The 20,926-nt window shown below is 34.5% G+C and overlaps 1 protein-coding gene across 1 annotated transcript in view; it reads left to right on the forward strand.

Annotated features, from left to right (window-relative positions):
- ARL6 (ADP ribosylation factor like GTPase 6) overlaps positions 1-18,711 on the forward strand; it is a 51,330-nt gene extending 32,619 nt beyond the window's left edge. The window contains exons 6-8 of the mRNA XM_060099811.1: positions 8,748-8,877; positions 12,581-12,636; positions 17,872-18,711. Of these exons, the coding sequence (XP_059955794.1) occupies positions 8,748-8,877; positions 12,581-12,636; positions 17,872-17,897 (212 nt within the window). The 3' untranslated portion in view covers positions 17,898-18,711. The remainder of the gene's footprint in view (positions 1-8,747; positions 8,878-12,580; positions 12,637-17,871) is intronic.
- Positions 18,712-20,926: the final 2,215 nt, after the last annotated feature.

Genomic DNA, 20,926 nt, shown 5'->3' on the forward strand with positions numbered 1-20,926 from the left:
CTTGTAAATTCTTCTTTGATGCTTGGATTATTTAGTAGTGTATTATTATTTAATTTCCCAAATATTTGGGAATTTTCTAGGTATCTTTTTGTGATTGATTTCTGATTTAATTCCATGTGATCAAAGAACCTATTCTGCATGATTTTTATTCTTAGAAATATATGGCCTTACATATACAATTGAGTGTGGTGAATGTTCCATCTGCAATTACGTAGAATGTATATCTTGCTGTTCTTGGGTGAAGAGTTCTATAAATGTCAGTTGACAGTGTTATTCCCTTCTTCCACATCCTTTCTTTATTGAGGTATAGTTGATGTGTTAATACAATATCATATAAGTTTCAGGTGTACAACATAGTGATTCACAATTTTTAAAAGTTATGTTCCATTTATAGTTAATATAAAATATTGGCTATATTCCCTGTGTTGTACAATATATTCTTGTAGCTCGTTTATTTTATACATAGTAGTTTGAACCTCTTAATCCCCTACCCCTACCTTGCTCCTCCACCCTTCCCTCTCCTGAGTGGTGACCACTAGTTTGCGCCCTACATCTGCGAGTCTGTTCCTTTTATGTTATATTCACTAGCTTGTCGTATTTTTTAGATTCCACATATAAGTGATATCATACAGTATTTGCCTTTCTCTGTCTGACTTATTTCACTCAGCATAATACCCTTCAAGTCCATCCATGTTGCAAATGGCGATATTTAATTCTTTTTCATGGCTGAGTAGTATGCCATTGTATATACGCACCACATCTTCTTTATCCATTCATCTGCTGATGGACACATAGGTTGCTTTCATATCTTGGCAACTATGAACACTAGGGTGCATGTATCATTTCGAATTAGTATTTGGGGGTTTTTTTGATAAATACCCGAGTGGAATTGCTGACTCATATGACAGTTCTATTTTTAGTTTTCTGAAAAACCTCCATACTGTTTTCCATAGTGGCTGCACCAATTTACATTCCAATGGGCAGTGTACAAGGGTTCCCTTTGCTCTACATCCACACCTACATTTGTTATTTGTGTTCTTTTTGATGATAGCCATTCTGACAGGTGTGAGGTGATATCATTGCAATTTTAATTTGCATTTCTCAGATGATTAACGATGTTGAGCATCTTTTCATGTGCCTGTTGGTGAGGTGTATATCTTCTTTGGAAAAATGTCTGTTCAATCTTCTGACCATTTTTTAATTGGGTTGTTTGTTACTTTGATGTTGAGTTGTATGAGCTGTTCATATAGTTTGGATATTAACCCCTATTGGTCATATCATTTGCAAATAAGTTCTGCCATTCACTAGGTTGTCTGTTCATTTTTGTCACTGGTTTCCTTTGTTGTGCAAAAGCTCTTAACTTTAATTAGGTCCCACTTGTTTATTTTTGCTTTTATTTCCTTTGATTTAGGAGACAGAGCCAAAAAAATATTGCTATGATTTATGTCAAAGAGTGTTCTGCCTGTTTTCTCTTCTAAGAGTTTTATGATTTCAGGTAGGCTTTAATCAATTTTGAGTTTATTTTTAGATATAGTGTTAGAAAATGTTCTAATTTCATTCTTTTACATGTAGCTGTCCAGTTTTCCCAGAACCACTTATTGAAGAGACTGTCTTTTCTCCATTGTATATTCTTGCCTCCTGTGTTTTAGATTAAATGACCATAAGTGCATGTGTTTATTTCTGGGCTCTCTATCCTAATGTGGTGTATCACAAGGATCAGTGGATCCTTCCACTGATCCACGTGTCTGTTTTTTTGCCAGTACTATACTGTTCTGATTACTGTAGCTTTGCAGTATAGTCTGAAATTAGGGATCATGACTCCTCCAGTTCTGTTCTTCTTTCCCAAGATTGTTTTGACTATTCAGGGTCTTCTGTGTTTCCATACAAATTTTTAAAATATTTGTTCTAGTTCTGTGAAAAATGCCCTTGGTTTTTTGACAGGGATTGCACTGAATCTGTATTTTGTCTTGGGTAGTATGGTCACTTTAACAGTGTTAATTCTTGCAATCCGTGGTATCTTTCCACCTGTTTATGTTATCTTCAGTTTCTTTCATCAGCATGTTATAGTTTTCTGAGTACAGGTCTTTTACCTCCTTAGGTAGGTTTATTCATAGGTATTTTATTCTTTTTGATGCAGTTGTAAATGGAATTGTTTTCTTATTTTCTCTTTCTGATAGTTCATTGTTAGTGTATAGAAATGCAGCAGATTTCTTTATATTAATTTTGTATCCTGAAAATTTACTGAATTCACTGATGAGCTCTAGTAGTTTTGGGGGTGCATCTTTGGGATTTTCTATGTATAGGATCATGCCATCTGCAGACAGATCCTTGTGATAGTTTTACTTCTTCCTTTCCAATGTGGATTCCTTTTATTTCTTTTTCTTGTCTGACTACTGTTGCTAGGAATTCCAAAACTGTTTTATATGAAAGTGGTGAGAGTGGGCATCCTTGTCTTGTTCTTGATCTTAGAGGAAGTGCTGTCAGCTTTTCACCATCGAGTATGATGTTAGCTGTTGACTTGTCATATGTGGCCTTTATTATGTTGAGGTATGTTCCCTCTGTACCCACTCTCTAGAGAGTTTTATAATCATTAATGAATATTGAATTTATTTCAAAGCTTTTTGTGCATCTATTGAGGTGATCATATGGTTTTTATTCTTGAACTTGTTAATGTGGTGTATCACAATGATTGATTTGTTGGTACTGAAAAATCCTTTCATCCCTGGGTTGAATCGATGTATTGTTGCATTGGTTTGCTAATATTTTGTTGAGGATTTTTGCATGTATGTTCATCAGTGATATTGGCCTGTAATTTTGTGTGTGTGTGTGTGTGTGTGTGTGTGTGTGATATCTTTGTCTGATTTTGGTATTAGGGTGGTGCTAACCTCATAGAATGAGTTTGGAAGCGTTCCTTCCTCTGCACATTTTGGAATAGTTTGAGAAAGATAGGTGTTAATTCATCTCTAAATATTTGATAAAGTTCACCTGTGAAGCCACCTGGTCCTAGACTTATATTTGTTGGGATTTTTTTTTTTTTACTACTGACTCAATTTTATTACTGGTAATTGGTCTGTTCGTATTTTCTATTTCTTCTTGGCTCAGTCTTGGGAGACTGTACATTTCCAGAAATTTGTCCAGTTTTTCCAGGTTATCCATGTTATTGGCATATAGTTGCTCATAGTAGTCTCTTATGATCCTTTATATTTCTATGGTGTTGGTTTTAACTTCTCCTTTTTCATTTCTTATTTTATTGATTTGGGCCCTCTTCATTTTTTTCTTAATGAGTCTGGCTAAAGGTGTATCAATTTTGTTTATCTTTCAAAGAACTAACTTTTAGTTTCATTGATCTTTTCTGTTGCCTTTTTAGTCTCTATTTCATGTATGTCTCCTCTGATCTTTACTATTTCCTTCCTTCTGCTAACTTTCAGCTTTGTTCTTCTTTTTCTAATTCTTTTAGGTGGTAGGTTAGGTTGTTTATTTGAGATTTTTCTTGTTTCCTGAGGTAAGCTTGCATCAATATAAACTTACCTGTTAGAACAGCTTTTGTTGTGTCACATAGATTTTGGATCCTTGTGTTTTCATTTTCATTTGTCTCCAGGTATTTTTTGATTTCCTCTTTGATTCCTTCAGTGATCCATCGGTTGGTTGGTAGCATATTGTTTAGCCTCCATGTGTTTCTGTTTTTTTGCAATTTTTTTTCTTGTAGTGATTTCTAGTCTCATAACATTGTAGTTGGAAAATATGCTGGATATGATTTAAGTTTTCATAAATTTACTGAGGCCTAACATGTGATTTATCCTGGAGAATGTTTCATGTGTACTTGAAAAGAATGTGTATTCTCCTGCTTTCAGGTGGAATGTCGTGTATATATCTATCAAGTCCATTGATCTAATGTGTCTTTTAAGGCTAGTGTTTCCGTATTGACTTTCTTTCTGAATGATCTGTCCATTGATGGAAGGGGCAGTTAAAGACCCCTACTATTATTGTGTTACTTTCAATTTCTATATTTACACTGTCAATATTTGCTTTATGTATTTAAGTGCTTCTATGTCGGGTGCATGTATATTTACAATTGTTATATCTCCTTGGATTGATTCCTTGATCATTATGTAATGTCCTTCCTTGTCTCTTATAACAGTCTTCATTTTGAAGTCTATTTTGTCTGATATAAATATTGCTTTCCTTGCTTTCTTTTAATTTCTATTTTTGTATTTTTCCATTCCCTCACTTTCAGCCTGTGTGTGTCTTTAGATCTGAAGTAAGTCTCTTGTAGGCAGCATATGTACAGGTCTTCTTTTTGTATCCATTCAGCCATTCTATGTCTTTTGAGTGGAGCACTTAAGTCATTTGCATTTAAAGTAATTATTGATATATATATGTTCTTATTGCCATTTTATTCATTGTTTTAGGTTATTTTCATATCTCTTTTTTGTTCATTTCTTCTTTTGTTCTCTTCTCTTGTGATTTGATGACTCTCTTTAGTGTTATATTTAGACTCCTTTTTTTGTGTGTATATCTATTATAGATTTTTGGTTTGTGGTTATCATGAGGTGTATATATATATGTATGTATGTATATGCATATATGTATATTTGTTTTAAGTTACTGATATCTTACTTTCTAATGCATTTTAACAAGCCTGCATTTGTACTCTCCTCCCCTCATGATTACTGTTGTTGATATCATATTTTGCATCTAATTGTTTTGTGTATCCCTTAACTGCTTATTGAGGATATAGATGATTTTACTACTTTTGTCTTTTAACCTTTTCTACTACCTTTGTGCATAGATGGTTTCTTATCTTTGCTACACATTTGCCTTTACTGATGAGCTTTTTCCGTTCATGCTTTTCACCTTTCTCATTGTGTCTTTTTCTTGTTCACTTAGGGACGTTCCTTTAATATTTATTGTAAAGCTGTTTTGGTGGTGCTGAACTCTTTTAACGTTTGCTTGTTTGTGAAACTTTTGATCTCTCCATCAGTTCTGAATGAGAACTTTACAAGGTGGAATATTCTTGGTTGTAGGTCTTTCACTTTATCACTTTAAATATATCCTGCCACTCCTTTCTAGCGTTCAGAGTTTCTGCTGAAAAGTCAGCTGATAGCCCTATGGGACTTCTGCTCTATGTTACTCATTGCTTTTCTCTTGCTGCTTTTAATATTCTCTCTTTATCTTTAATTTTTGCCATTTTAATTACAATGTCTTGGTGTGCTCCTCTTTGAGTTAGTCATGTATGGAACTTTGTATTTCCTGGACTTGGATGTCTGTTTCCTTTCCCAGGTTAGGGAAGTTTTTCAGCTATTATGCCTTCATATATGTTCTGAGGCCTTTTCTCTATCTCTTCTTTTTCTGGTACCCCCATAATGCAAATATTATTGTGCTTGATGTTGTCACAGAGGTCTCTTAAACTGTTCTCATGTTTTTTCATTCTGTTTTCTTTTTTCTGTTCCATATCAGTGGTTTCCACAACTCTATCTTCCAGGTCGCTGATCTGTTCCTCTGTATCATTTAGTCTACCGTTGATTCCTTCTAGTGTATTTTTCATTTCAGTTATAGTACTCTTCATCTCTGGTTGTTCTTTATATTTTCTAACTCTTCGTTAAAAACTTCTAATTTCTCTCTCTGTGCATCCATTCTTCTCCTGAGTTCTTTGATCATCTTTATGATCACTACTCTAAGCTCCTTCTCAAGTAGACTTCCTTGCTCCACTTCACTTAGTTCTTCTTTTGGAGTTTTATTTTGTTCTTTTGTTTGGAACATGTTGTTCTGTCACTTCATTTTCCCTAACTTTCTGTTTTTATTTTTGTGTATCTGATAGGTTGGTTATATTCACCAACCTTGAAGAAGTGGCCTTTTGTAAGAGATGTCTTATGTGTCTCAACAGTACACTCCTCTCTTGTCACCAGAGCTATATGCTCTAGGGGTTACCCTCTATGAGGCTGTATGGGTCCTTCTGTTGTGTTGGGCTAACGAGTAGCTTGGTAGGCCTGGTTGGCTCCTGGTTCATTGGTTGCCAGGTCCTGCTTTGTGTGGAGGCTGATGGCCACTGGTTGGCAGGATCAGTTCTCGAGGTAGCTGACTGCATAAACTCAAGAGGCCCTAGGGCTACAGCTGTTTTACTGGTGGGCAGAGTCAGGGTCCAGGAAATCGTGGGGCTGTTGCCTGCCTACTGGTGGCTGAAGCCACGTCCTGGAGCTAGTGCTGACCTACTGGCAGGCAGAGCCAAGTCCTGGGTTCTGGTTGCAGGACCCAGGGGTCCCAGAGCAGGTATTGAATCGCTGGTGGGTGGGGCTGGTTCCTGACACAGTTGGGTATGGGGCCTAGGATGTCTTGAAGCTTGTGTTCACCCACTAGTGGGCAGGGCCAGGACCCAGCCAGTCCCAGAGCAGGGTCTGGCCAGGGCAAGGCTGGGATAAGCTAGAGAAGGATTCCAAAATGAGCTTACTGGCACCAGTGTCCACATGGTACAACGAGTTCCCCAAAATGGCTGCCTCCAGTGTCTTTGTCCCCAGGGTGAGCTTTACCTCTCCAAGATCAGCAAGTAGATCTGACCCAGGTTCCTATCAAATTACTGCTTCTGCCCAGAGTCCTGAAGCCCATGAGAGTTTGTGTGCACCCTTTAAGAGTGAAGTCTCTATTTCCCCCAGTTCTCTGGGTCTCCCAAAAGTGAGCCCTGCTAGCCTTCAAAGACAAATGTTCTGGGGATTCGTCTTCCCAGTTCAGGACCCCTGGGCTCAGGTGCCTAGCATGGGGCTCAGATCTGTCCCTCCTTTGGGAGAACCTCTGCAGTTATAATTATTCACTCATTTGTGGCTCGCCTACCCAGGGGTATGGGATTTGACTATATCTCTACTCCACCCCTCCTACCCATCGCATTGTGATTCCTTCTTTATATATTTAGTTGTAGAATATCCTTTCTGATATGTTCTGGTCTTTTTCATTGATGGCTGTTCTGAAAACAGTTGTGATTTTGGTGTGCCCATGAGAGGAAGTGAACTCCATTTTGCACCTGAGAGAGTAGAGAATAAACTGCCTGGGGACAGTCCGGGAAATGAAGACTCTGTGCTGCGGTTTAAGATAATCATCTGGGACAAGCAGCAGCACAGCCAGGCATCAGATGTCAGGGGGTGTGGACAGGGAGCCTTTTCTTCCCACAGACACCACCCAAATTTGCTTCCTCACTCAGTCCTGTGGAAAACAATCACACATCTCCCACAATCTTACTGATTTTTTTTTGTCTACTTGTCTATCAATTTCTAAAAGAGGGGTGTTGAAGTGTCCACTATGATTGTGAATTTATTTGATTTTCCCTTTAATATTCTCAAATTTTGCTTTATGTATTTGGAAGCTTGTCTATTAGCTACACACTTAAAATTGTTTTGTTTTCTTGATTGATTCACCTTTTTATAATTTTTAAATGCCTTTCTTTTTCTTTGCTAATACCCTTTGTCTTGAATACTACTTTGTCTGATGTTGATGTAGCCATCCATGCCAGCTTTCTTACACTTAAGCATATGCATAATACGTTTTGCATGCCTAAATTTTACTTTCAAGTTGTTTGTGTCCTTAAGTTCAAAGTGTGCTTCTTGTAAACTTCATATCTTACTTTTTTATCTACTCTGAAATTCTCTGCTCCAGGATAAATTCCAGCTGGACTAAATATTTAAATATAAAAATTACACTATTACAGCAGTGGAAGAAACTATGGGAGAATTTTTAAATTAGAAATTTACATATCCTTTGACCCAGCAACTCCACTTCTCAAATTTATCCTATAGATGTTCTGGCCCCTGTACAAATTTTTGTATGTACAAGTTTATTCATTATAACATTGCTTATAGTTGTAAATATTGGCAATAACACAAATACATCTCAGTTGGGTACTAGATACATAAATTATGGTACGTAGTACTGAAACATAAATTATGGTACATAGTACTGAAAGACAGGACATTCACAACTGTTAAAATAATGATGAAACTGCTCTGTATGTACTGATATGGGACAATCTCCAAGCTATGAAATTAAGTGAAAAGCAAAAGGTGTAAAATAATGAGAATAGTCTGCTGTAAGAATAATATATAATAATTGTTTTCAAATATGTAAAATATTCATAAAAAGATGCCAAGGTGCCAAGAAACAGATGATGATATGGGTTGCCTCTTCTAAGGAGGACAGGTGTATGGACTAGGACAAAGGTGGGAGGGAGGAGGTTCTTTTGCTGCATACAATTTTGTCTCTTCTGAATTTTGAACTATTTATATGTATTATATATTCAAAAGTAAAAAAAAAATGCTCCCAAAATTGTAACAAGGTAAAAACATCTTGTTAAAGTATCTAGGTTACTTATAATGCTGCAACTAAAATATAAAACCAGGATCCATTTTATACTCCTACTTCTGTTTGAAGTTGACCTCTTTTTTTGTTGACAGTAAAAATGAAACCCAAAATGTTTGACCCTTTTCTAGGTGCTGTTCAGTAACTCTTTAATGAGCCCCCCATCCCACCTCATCCATCTTTAGTTTACAGTTGCAACCAGAGGGCAGATAATCTTAGGAAGAGGTATTTTTAAAATTCTCCTGTCACTCAAATACATGCTTCACAGTATATGTCTTTAAATGTTTATGTATGTGTGATATGGGAAGAAGTGATTGGAAAACAATTTCAGTGGATTACACTTTTAAGGATTTGGGAGAAAGTAACCCAAAAAGCTGGAAATGTGATGATAGTCTTATTTTCTCTTTTAGATATTAAGCACCGCCGGATACCAATTTTATTCTTTGCAAACAAAATGGATCTTAGAGATGCAGTGACATCTGTAAAAGTGTCTCAATTGCTGTGTTTAGAGAACATCAAAGATAAACCATGGCATATTTGGTAAAGTTTTATATTTACTTTTCATTTTATCATTCTGAAAAAAATCTCCAAACTTTAAGGTTTTTTTCCCAAGCTCACTGTATAAATGGTAGGATGTAAGGTAAAGATTTTGTTTTATAGAATCGTGGCTTGCAGGCATTCATTAATATATTACTGTTAAAACCTTTTCAAATCTTTTCAGGGATAGACAAATAAAAACAACTCTTTAAAAGAACAACTTAAACAACCCACTTACTCACCCAAGTTCAGCCACACTGATTTCCTTCTGCACATTGAATCAGCCAACCACAGTCCCACCTCAAGGTGTTTGTACTTGTTACTCCCTTTGTCGGAATCATTCTTTAAAATAATTTTCCTGCTTGTCATTGCACTTCCTTCAGGAAAGAAACCTCTCTTAATAACTCTGAAACATCACTATACCTTACCCCCATCTCTTGTTTTTTCCTTACTTTGCTTTACTTTTGTATTGCCATGTGACCCCTTCTTCTTTTCTTTTTTGTTTTATAGTCTGTCTTCCTACACTTGTGCATTAGTACCATGAGAGCTGGGATTTCATTGATGTTGTTTACTCTGTAACCCCCAGAATAGTAATGGTACCTGCTACTTAGTAGATACACAATAAGTATTTGTTGATATGAATAAATAGAAATGCAAAAATTAATCTTATTTGGACATACTAATAAGGTTGAACTCTTAAATAATTAGTGTCTGAAATTATTATACATTGTTTATTTGGAAAGCAGTTTCTTACTAATATATTTAACTCCAGTGTGCCTTTCTACCAAAATATTCTAACAAGGATAACCAGAAGTTATATATTAGTATTTTAAAGCCTGCCACTACCTTATGTTAAATTAACCTTCCTTCTTTCCACCTGCTTACCTCTCCATGCTGGAAGATATCCTTCTCTTGCCATTTTTCCCCTTTTTATAAGAAGATATCTATAGAGAAAGGCTGAACACAAAACAAGGAAGTGGTAGAGCTCAGAGAAGAACTTTAAGAGCTAACCTTGGTGCTGAAAAGAGAAGAGCTTGAGAAAGCCCTTGAGGCTTTTCTGTACCCAGGCTTCATATCTCAAGTAAAACCCTCCTTACTTTGGAAATCAGAGGAAAAGTCAGTGTTTACTAAATGATTCTTGAATTGGAATTTGAGGTTTTGTGGTATTTGGTTGGTGAAGAAAGGAGGGACTTGGGGTAGAGAAATATCTTGAGATAGAACCTTTGTATTTTTGTATATCATACTTAAATTGATAACATCTGAAGTAGAATAATTTTTAATTTTTGCATTAAGTGTTGTGATTGCTTTGATAGAAAGTACAACATTCAAAACATGGGACTAATTAGTAAAAGATGCAGTCCTCTTAATTTCGAAGTAGAAATTAATTTTACAAATGGAAAAATCTCTTTCTACTTAAAATAATTAGTAATTGAATTTTAACAGACTTATTGTGACATCTGAATATTATTTAGTGAGAGAAAAAAGTAATACCTGATGCTAAAAGGATATGGACTTATAACATTGACAGTTTCTATATTACACAACTTATAGAAGAATACCAAGTTTTTCTTTTGAATTTATCTAAAATTTTGACTTCTCCTTAATTCAAACTGGACATCTCACTAAGTTTCAATTAGTGTTTCACTTGTTAAGTTTGTTTTTATCTTTTGCAGTGTTTTTAAAGCATGTATGAAATTAAAAATACACTTATCCATTAATTTTAGAGAAAGAAAGTAGCACTCAGTGATGCAGAGATAAAATATTGCATCTCTCTTGTCTTAGGTACAAGTAAATTTGGTCAGTAAAGAAGAGCTCATAGAGAAATATAGTCTGGAAAATTAAAGGAAAAATTTTTTGGTTTATTTTTGACCAGTGTACTAAACATATAGTCAACTCTGATTTTCAGGTCTGATTGTGTTATTGTTCTTCCAGTGTGTTCTTTGACTAAGTCCCTGGTGTGATATATGTACATATTTGCTTTTTTACTATCTTGTGAGGGAGACAGATAATAAAACAGGTAAATGGATGTATAAAATGTCAGTTGGGAGGATGAAAAAAAATGAAGTAGAATAGTAAGAGAAAGAATAATGGATGTGATCCCTCTCTGAGATCTAATTGAAGTCAGGGAGCAGTTCACACAAAGGTTTAGAGGAATAACTTTCCAGATAGAGAGGCCAGCAAGTGAAAAGGCTCTTGGACGAGAATGTGCCAGGTGTTTTCTAGGAACAGCAAGAAGTCCATGCTGGCTGGGACAGAGAGATCTAGGGGGAAATTGTAGATGAGGCCACTGAGAAATAACCAGGGGCCATGTCACATAGGGCCTTGTAGGAAATGGTAAAGACTTTGGCTTTTATTCCAATTACAAGTCTTAACGATTTATTTGAAAGGAAAGGTAAAATTTAAATATTTGGGAATTATTAGGAAAAGATGCAGGGTTTTTAGTAGGGTAGTGACACCTCCACCAAAGGGGAAGGATTTCTTCATGGTACTGTACTCTTGTTTGGGACTAGAAGTTTGTGATAAAATGAATACATTGATCTTACTTGATATAAGTATTTCAGTTACTGATGTTTTGCCATTAATATAGGTAATCCATAGTTTGCTTTGAATAACTGTGTATCTTATGTTGTTTGTCTTCCTATTTTAAAATAATTCTATGATAAGTCATATTCTTAGTCTAACAAGTAATTCCTTGGAAGTAATTTCTGTTTTGATTAGAATCCAATTAACAGCTTTAAGGTAATTGAGTACATTTAAAAATCATGCTTCAGCACACTAAAAGGAACCCTAATCGTTCAGAAAATCTAATTACGTATACTAATTGTTATTATACTATTATATTTTGAAAGGAAATAACTATATCAGTAACATGTTATGAGAAGCTATTAGTCTGAGTCTTTGAAAAGGATTATTTGATACCCTAAAAATCTTCTGCATTTTATTATTTTAGTTTATATAAGTTTTTATTATTTATAAAATAATGTCACAGTAAGGATTTAGGTTTACTCTCAAGAATGGAAAGACAATTAAAAGATCCTGTGTTCAGTGTTTTATATCCATATCTCAAATATTTAATTCTTACAATAATCACCTGAGGCCAATGGTGATATTCCCCCAGTTTACAGAGGCAGAAACTGAAGGCAGAAGAGTTAAACAACCTATCCAGGTTTTTGAAGCCAATAAATAAACAACTATGGTTGAAATCTCCTGGAATTTTTTTATTCTACCAGTTTACCAAAGTTACAATTACAGGTTTATGCCTTTTAGATATCAAACTTCATGTCAAATAAAGTCACTCCATCCTATGGCTAAATTACAACCGAAGTATAGCATTTCTAATAAATAAATGCTGTTGAATCATTGGGGCTGGTAGGGTTGTGTATTCTATAACGCGTTTCCGCTACTGGAACAATAACTCAAAGTGTATGTTTCATTAATGCCAGTCTGAGTAATATTCCTAGACTAGTAACTTTTTAGTGATATACTTTTCCAAATGTCCATATAAATTATGAATAATTTTCTCATGTCTTGCTCCTGAACACTTAGACTTTTATATCCTATATATATTCAGTTTCAGTGCTTAGCCAGTTTTGCTCAGATATGTTAGTAGAATATATTAATTTGCTATATGGCAAAATTATAATTATTTGTTCTTGTAGTTTTATGATGTAATGAAATGGATTTTTTTTTACGGATTTTATTGCAGTGCTAGTGATGCCATAAAAGGAGAAGGATTGCAAGAAGGTGTAGACTGGCTTCAAGGTACATCACAAAATACTGTGCATCTTCAGCCTTTATTTCCCTTCCATTCACGTTTTCTTTCCTTCTTTACATTTTATTTTTATTATATCACTGCCTTTCTTCCTCTTGTTTCCATTTATTTCTGCTATCAGAAAAAACAATACAGTAAGTATCCAATACTTTGCTCCATTTACTTCAATTACATTTTTGTAAGGATTTATTTAAATAAAGTTCTTATATCAACATGCATGACATCTCTAGAAAATAATTTTAATTTATGGCAACAAATTTCTGTCAGATCTAGTAACAGAAGCACATTTGAAGTTTGGGACAAACTTTAGACCTTACTGTCAGTAACTAAAAATAAATCTTCATGGCATGTATCATTCAAGAATCATGCTATACACCATATGTAGCTCCATTTATTCATGGCGTGTTTTTACAACTTTTAATATTCATATTTAGTATTATATATGCTGGTATTCTATTAATGTTTTGTAATCACTGTTCTATTTGTTATTCATCACAATAGCTATCATAAATTAAGATACATCATTTTTCCTAAGGTTACATTGTCTACTAGACACAGGGATGGATTGAAGCACAGTGACCCACAGAGAGCAACAAAATGTGCATGTGAATGAAACCAAGTTCTATAGGTCCTTCTTATAACATGACCCTTGAAGGTCAGGCCAAAAAATTTCCATTTTTGAGCAAAACAATTGAGGATGATTTCTATTAGGAATCTCCCTGCCCTGAACAAGGGTGAAATAACAAGAGGTTATAAAATCTAGCTGTAGTCTTGTGGCTATAAATTTAATTTCTTCTACACAACCCTTTTAATTCCAGTTATTTGTGTTTTTTTTTTTTTTCTCTTCTGTATGTCATAGTGGATCTAAGAGTAGCCTGCTTGTCCATACATAAAGAGACTTAGTATTTCTTTGGTTCAAAGTACTAAATGTACATCTGATAAATATTTCTATGTGTTATTAGTAAAATGTGGTGTTTTAGGTAACTGCACAGACCATTGTATTTTTTTCTCTTTTGTGTTGTCATCATGACATTTACCATTAAACTGCAAAGAACCTTCTAGTTATATTTTACAATTAAGTGAAACTTAACTGAGAACCTCTAGTAGTCCTCAGAAGAGCTAGTGGGATTTTTTTGTGAACACACCAACTTCATTTCCTAGACTGTGCAAAGAAGTGGTCAAAGTGACCACTCTGGGACTGATTCCCACATAAAACAGATAGGTTACAGAGGAACATTACAGAGAAGACACTAGAAGCATATTTTCAGCCTTTACTTCTTATTTTACAAGTGCTTATTATTGTTCACAGTGGAGATATAGCATGGATGGAGACACCACAATTGCTCATAATATAGTAATTCAAAGCACAGTAACTTACTGAAAATAGGTTGATGGTCATCTGGATTTTAAATTGTAGATCTCTCTGTTTTTTGGGGGGTGGGGGTGGTTATTTTGTCTGTAACAATGAGGCCACTAGGTGTCAGTAATGATCCAACATCACAGTGCCACTTGCCAACTCTGGTCTTACCTAATTTTTGTGTCTTTGACTTTTCTGATCCATTATCTTTGCATCTTACCTCCCAAGTCTTTGTAAGAAGGATACTTTATTGGAAAAATTTTTGTGCCCTTGTGTTACCATATTATTTTATGTAACCTTTACAACAATTCTCTGCAAAGTAAGTAGTAGTATCCCCATTTTATGTGGGCAGCATGGAATAGTAGTAAAAAGCACTTGGGCTTTCAAGTCTAGCAGATTTATTCCACTACTTATTAATTATTAACTAATGTCTCTATCTTATAAAAATAATTTTCTTCATCTGTAAAATTAAAAAATAAAATTTCAAAAATTGCCATACAGATTAAATGAAATACTGTATGTGTTAAAGTGCCTACCATAAGAAAGCACTCAAAAAATGTTAAATTTACCCTTTTACCTAACTTCTCTATTTAGTAGAGGAGGAAACTTAGTATGTAGATTTAAAAGTATATCAGTTTGGTTTTGAGTAGGAGATCCTTTGTTCATAATTTCTATGTAACAGTAAATAGTTTACGTTTTTAATGCTCCTAACTGTCTCACTGGATTTGAAAAGAGGGGAAAACCTGTATTGCAAAATAGGTAGCCGTAAATATAGGAGACTAGTCTGTGCCTATAACTGTTAACTTTTTAGCCAAAAGTTTTTCTGTAAATCTGTGAAAGATGTTCTGAACTTATATCTCTTCATTTTCCTTGCAAAATTCTGAAATTTCCTAGCATGATAAACCAGAAGTCCTCTGGTTCATTTTGGACCAATTTAATCTTATTATTTTAAGCTTACGGTTGAAAAATCGGGGGTAAAACATTAAATGACACATTTTGTGCCATGATTCCATTCTCTTTTGGAAGGATTCTCAATAATTACCTATGCACTACAGCCCAAAGACAAGAACCCATGAGTAGACCATGAAATATTTTTTAAAACCACCACAGAATATACAGAAACCATTGCAGAGGTAAAGAGAGATATTTATAAAAAGAAATCCTCACGTGACTAATGAAACTTATTCATTGTATCACTTTATCTGTATGTGAAAAGTTAATAATGCTTCCAGGTTTTAATATAAGAATTTTATAAACTATGCATATGAATATTCCAATGAAAGACCGAGGGTTGAACACACACTTAGTTTCATCCCCTCTTCAGATCTCACTAACAGTAAAGAGACTTCTGTTTAAAGCCATTTAACCCAAAAAGAATGGGAGCGACAAAAATGGCAACCAAATTTTGGAAGCCAAATATCTAATGAATGTTGAATAACTTAACAGACCTGAGAAAGCAGAATTCTAAGCTAGCACTGGAGAAAGCTGGAAAACATCCTAATTTACATTGCAGATCCCCTCAAAGGCTCAGAAATTGATGGAAATTGGAAATAAGGATGAGGTGAGACAGAAAGGAGAAGACAGTTTTACATCCTTGCCCCTAAAGAAGATTGAAGTTTCTTTCTTTGCAGAGAGTCAAATAGTATCCCTGGATTGGAGAACACCAAGCACAACTGTATGTTGGCATGCTGAACTGAAAATGAGGAGTAACTGAAAGTTTCTTACCGAAGGTTATAACCGTCTTCTGCCTTCTCCTATTTTTCCTAGAAGACACTGGCAATAGGTAGGAGATAGCAAGTCAACTTTGAGGAGTCAGACCAGACTAAGAGAAAAGACCTAAACATATTAACATCAGAAATTCTCAAGGAAATGGCTTAGCTAGATACACTAGACTGAAGATCACTTTGGACAAGCCTCACACATGTAACAAAATTCCAATCAGCTTTATAGTGTTCACCCATACATATGAGAAGATAGCAAAAATCACCAAGTATTTGAAGATCAAAACATTAGAATTATGGAACATAAACCAAAAAAGCAGATTAGACGAAGACTGTTTAGGGAGAACATTTCAAAAAACTATTAGAGTAGCTTCAGAGAGATAAGAGAGAATGTATTACTTTCATGAATAGGACAGGAATACTACTTGAAAAAGAACAAAGAACAAAAAAAAATGAGTTCTTGGAAAATAATAGAATAGTAGAAATGGAAAACTCAATAAAAAGAAGATAAAAAGACACTCTCTCAGAAGGTGCAAAAAAGACAAAGAATGGAAAGAAAAGGTAAAAGTAAGGAGTCATTTTAGGAGGCTTAATAACCTAATAAGTTCTAAAAGAGAGAGCAGAGAAAATAGAGGGGAGAAAGTCATCAAATAAATCATCAAACAGTATTTTCCAGAACTAAATGATGAGTTTTTAGTTGCAAGGCCCCTTGAGAGCCCAGTGCAGTGGATGAAAATATTCCCACACCAAGGTGCATCATTATCAAAATCGACACTGGAAGACAGTGGAAGATTCTACAAGTTTCCTGAGAAGAAAATAAAAGGTTTTATCTAGAGGATAAGGAAACAAAGTAGCAACAGACTTCTCACCAGCAACACTTGGAAGCAATGCCTGGAAGAATCTAAGGAGAAAATATTTGCCGGCAGTATCAGTGTATTATAACTGTATAATTAAGACATCTTCAGCCATGTAAAGTCTCAAGAGTTCACTCTCTATACCATTTACTAAGGTAGCCACTGAGGTGTACTGATCAAAAACAAAAGAATAAACCAACAAGAAAAAATAAGGGAAATAGGAAAATCTGCACAAGAGAGTTGGGAAGGAATCCCTAGGATGATAGTGGAGATCCGAGAGTGATAATGAAAGATCTCATATGAAAATAACTGGGCAAACATGGAGAACAACTGGTTCAGATTAAATAGTTTGGCACAAGACTAAGGGAGAGTTCTTCAAGAAAGTGAAATTGATCAACTGTGTATTATGCTTCATAATAGTAAAGTTTGAAACAGGGTGAGAGTAGTGGGATTGAATTAATGTTAAGTACATTAAAAAAAAAGCTAAGGCAGGGTTGGGGATGAAGAACAGTTAATAACTGCAGGGAAAACAAAATGTAGTAGAAGAAAGGAAAAGTAACTGGCGTATATCACTCATTTCAGCTGTGAATAGCATTCACATAGTCATCCTATTGATGACTACATCACCGTGGTAGGAAAATGGGAGTATTGGTCACATGATGAGCGTGGCAGAAGAACAGTGTACAAGTGTGTGAGAACCGAAGTCCCTTATTACACTGAAGGAACTGATATTTCAAGAAGTAATAATAAAAGCATATTATTTAGAGATACACAGGTAATAACCTAAAAGGGAGTTGAAAGTAGTTGCCTGCGAAAGTAGAAAGAGGGGATGAGGCAAGGGACTGCTTTTTTTTAATACAAGCCTCGTAGAACTAGTTGATTTTAATTAGGTGCATGCAAAATGACAAAAATACAAACTATAGTGTGAATTGTGCTTTTAAAAAGAAAAAAACGGGGCTTCCCTGGTGGCGCAGTGGTTGGGAGTCTGCCTGCCGATGCAGGGGACACGGGCTCATGCCCTGGTCCAGGAAGATCCCACATGCCGCGGAGTGGCTGGGCCCGTGAGCCATGGCCGCTGAGCCGGCGCGTCCGGAGCCTGTGCTCCGCAACGGGAGAGGCCACAGCGGTGAGGCCCGCGTACCGAAAAAAAAAGAGAAAAAGAAAAAAAAAAAGAAAGAAAAAAGCGTACACATAGGTTTCTACCATGTTCTTATGGATATGTCTTGGATTACTTTAGAGAATGGGTTTTGCCCTGTAGAGACTGATAATTTTTTATTTGGTTTTTATTATCAGATCAGATCCAGGCTGTGAAGACATGAAAAGATAGTATTCGGAAATCTCAACAATTTTCAATTCAAGGAATATATATTAAGGCAAACTGAATACTTTAAATTTTTTGAAAGTTGTTTTTATATCTAAGAATACTTGATAATCTTCTACTTGCATTTATGGACTCTGAATGAGGTTTTTAAGAACATAAGACTTCAGGTATGCTAATCTGGCCATTAATTATATAAAAACTAAATGTTTCCTGAAGGGCTCCCTCCCTAGAATTATCAGCTTCTTGAAAGGTCTACATTTGATTGTAATTAGAATGTGTAAAGTCAGAGTTATCTCAGTATCTCATCTTGATTTATGATATCTTTAATGCATTTTATTTTTTTTAATTGTCTTCTAAAAACTTAGCTTATGATATGACTTTGTAGTATGATTATGCTTGTGAAAAAGAACTTTTAAATATTTATAAGGGACCATGGGTAATTAATATATATTAAAGTTTTGCTATATGTCACCATCAATAAAACATAAAATGTAATATACAAACTAGTGTGCTTTATATGCTGAAAAGAATAATGCTGTGTTAATATGGTGTTTGGTGTTTTACTGTCAAACATTTGTAAATTACCTGAGACCAAGTTAAGCTGAATTTATTTATTCAGTGAATAAAACACTGAATAAATAAATGAAACATCTCTGTACCTATACTAGTTTGGCATTGTCCTAGGCAATGGTGATACAAGGTAAACAAAACGTATTCCTTATCCTCAGAGAACTTAAAATTTAATGAGGGAGAATTTGAGAATCTTTTCATACAGAGTATCTAATTTTATTTCATTGGCTGACTGAAAATATTGCATTTTAAGATTAAGAGGTATAAAAATGAATTAATGTGATTCTTCATAATTATTACAACTGATTTATTCTTTCTTCCTTTAAAATGTCTCCAGTTTACAGCAGTACTTTGTTAAAATAGACTGTGACTCACCAACTGTGTTTTTCCTGAGCATAAACTGCTACAAAAATGTTTTTTAGAATTTTAAACATATTTCTGCCATCTACTGTATGCAAATTGTGTTACTTCTCACAACTTAGAGACTGCTTATAATTGTAAACTCTAAATAGAAGCTTTCATTTTTAATTAATCACTGGGAAACAGTGGATAGAGCAATGGTGTAAATCCTGAAAAATATTACATATAGAGAAAAACTGTAATATACAATGTGTAACATCATAAATATCCTTAGCTGTGAAAAATGATAAAAACAGAAGACAAAAGGTAAGTGAGTAATAAAGATGTATTATGATAACTACAGTAGTGGTATGTTTCACAGAGATTTGAATAAAATAATTTTAAAACTTCAGTAAAATTTCTATAATTCAGTTTCTCTTAGTCCAGAAATCCCAGTGATTTCGAATTTGGCACATTGAAAGTTATCCAGAATATTCCAGTGATCCAGCATTTTAGCTAGCTTGCCAGCCTCTCATAAATTGTTTTGATGAAGATACAAAGTGAGTCTCATTAATCTAGAGCTGCCTCAAATATAAAAAAGACATGAAGATGAAAATACTGTAATTCAACAAAAAAAACTTAATATGCTATAACTATTTTAGGAGGATGGAGAAAGGGGTGTTCTAAGAGAATTCAAATCCTCATCTACCATAAGGTAACAATAACAATAATAAAAGCTATCACTATATTTTGAGCAAGATATTATTACATGTATGGGATTTTGCATCATATAATCCTCATAATAGTCTTATGTAGTAGATTCTAGTGTTTGTTTTATAGACAAGGAAACTGAGGCCTAAAAAAGGTTGTTTATGGTCACAGAGCTAGTAAATGGTGGTGCTGGGATTCAGAACCAAACAATCTGTTTAAAATGGATGATTCAAGAGCTAAGAGTATTACTGATTTTAGAAATATAGAGATATCTGCCATAAGAATAGCTAAAAGGATGGGAAAAATCTCTCACTGGGGTGGGAGACAGGATTGGGGTGCTGGAAGTCAGGGACGAGGGACTACTGTTTTTTTCATTTTGCTTGTTTTAAGCCTATTAACACTTCAAAATTTAAACTCTGGGCAGGAATGACTATGATAAAAATAATTCTTGAAATTATGTTGATTTGTTGATTCTAAATTAGTATTCCACAAACTACAGTAATTTATACCTATGCAAATATGTAGAAGAGAGTACTAAATGCTTCCTTTGTTTTCATGATCTCCAGATCTAGTTTATAGTCTATAAACATCCATTCATACTCTACATTTTCTTGTAAAGATTATGTAGAAGCAAGTTGGGCTACAGTGGTCACAGCACGCCATGTGTGTATACACTGAGGTTATTGCATTAACATATTATGCAATTAAAATTTATTGCATTAAAGCTCAAGCAAGTGTTTTTTTATGTTTAGACATCACTGTGTTAACAAAGTTTAATTCATTAAGCTCCACATTTCAATGTGACACCTCATAAAATGTTCAAAAGTTAGCCTATTGTATGTTTTGCATTTAAACATTTATAATGTGGCCCTATTCAGCCTGTGGCTTATAAATCACAAAAGAGCTGAGTTGTATATATTTTTCATTTATAGGTTGTCTGCTAAAAATTATGAATTGCCTTCTGATTACTTAAGTTATTTTTTTCCCACCGTATTGTGATTTCCATAAATATATGTAGTTACTCGAGAGAAAACTTAAGGCAAATACATCCTGCATGTAGCTCTGGTACATTAAAATACTGTAGCGTTTTAACTGATTTGCTTTCTGATTTTTTCCTTCTTGCTTCTTAGTTAAAAAAATAAATAAAACCAATATTAAATGCTCACTTAAATGGATGTTAAAATAGGTTTGTTCGTTTCTGTGACTGGAAGGAAATACTTTGAGAAATGGTTATTGTGTTTAATTAAATGTTTCAAGTAACTTATTTATTACATTTTTATTGTGAATCTTTCTCATTAAGGATGCTCCTTCTGGGGTTTGCCACACTTGGCAGCTTCATGAACATATAGTATTAAGCTTTTCTCTGGTGATTTAGAATAAACCAAAAAGGACAAATTTAATTCTTCA

This window comes from Mesoplodon densirostris, chromosome 5 (assembly GCF_025265405.1).
Source record: "Mesoplodon densirostris isolate mMesDen1 chromosome 5, mMesDen1 primary haplotype, whole genome shotgun sequence".
NCBI classification, from domain to species: Eukaryota; Metazoa; Chordata; class Mammalia; order Artiodactyla; family Ziphiidae; genus Mesoplodon; species Mesoplodon densirostris.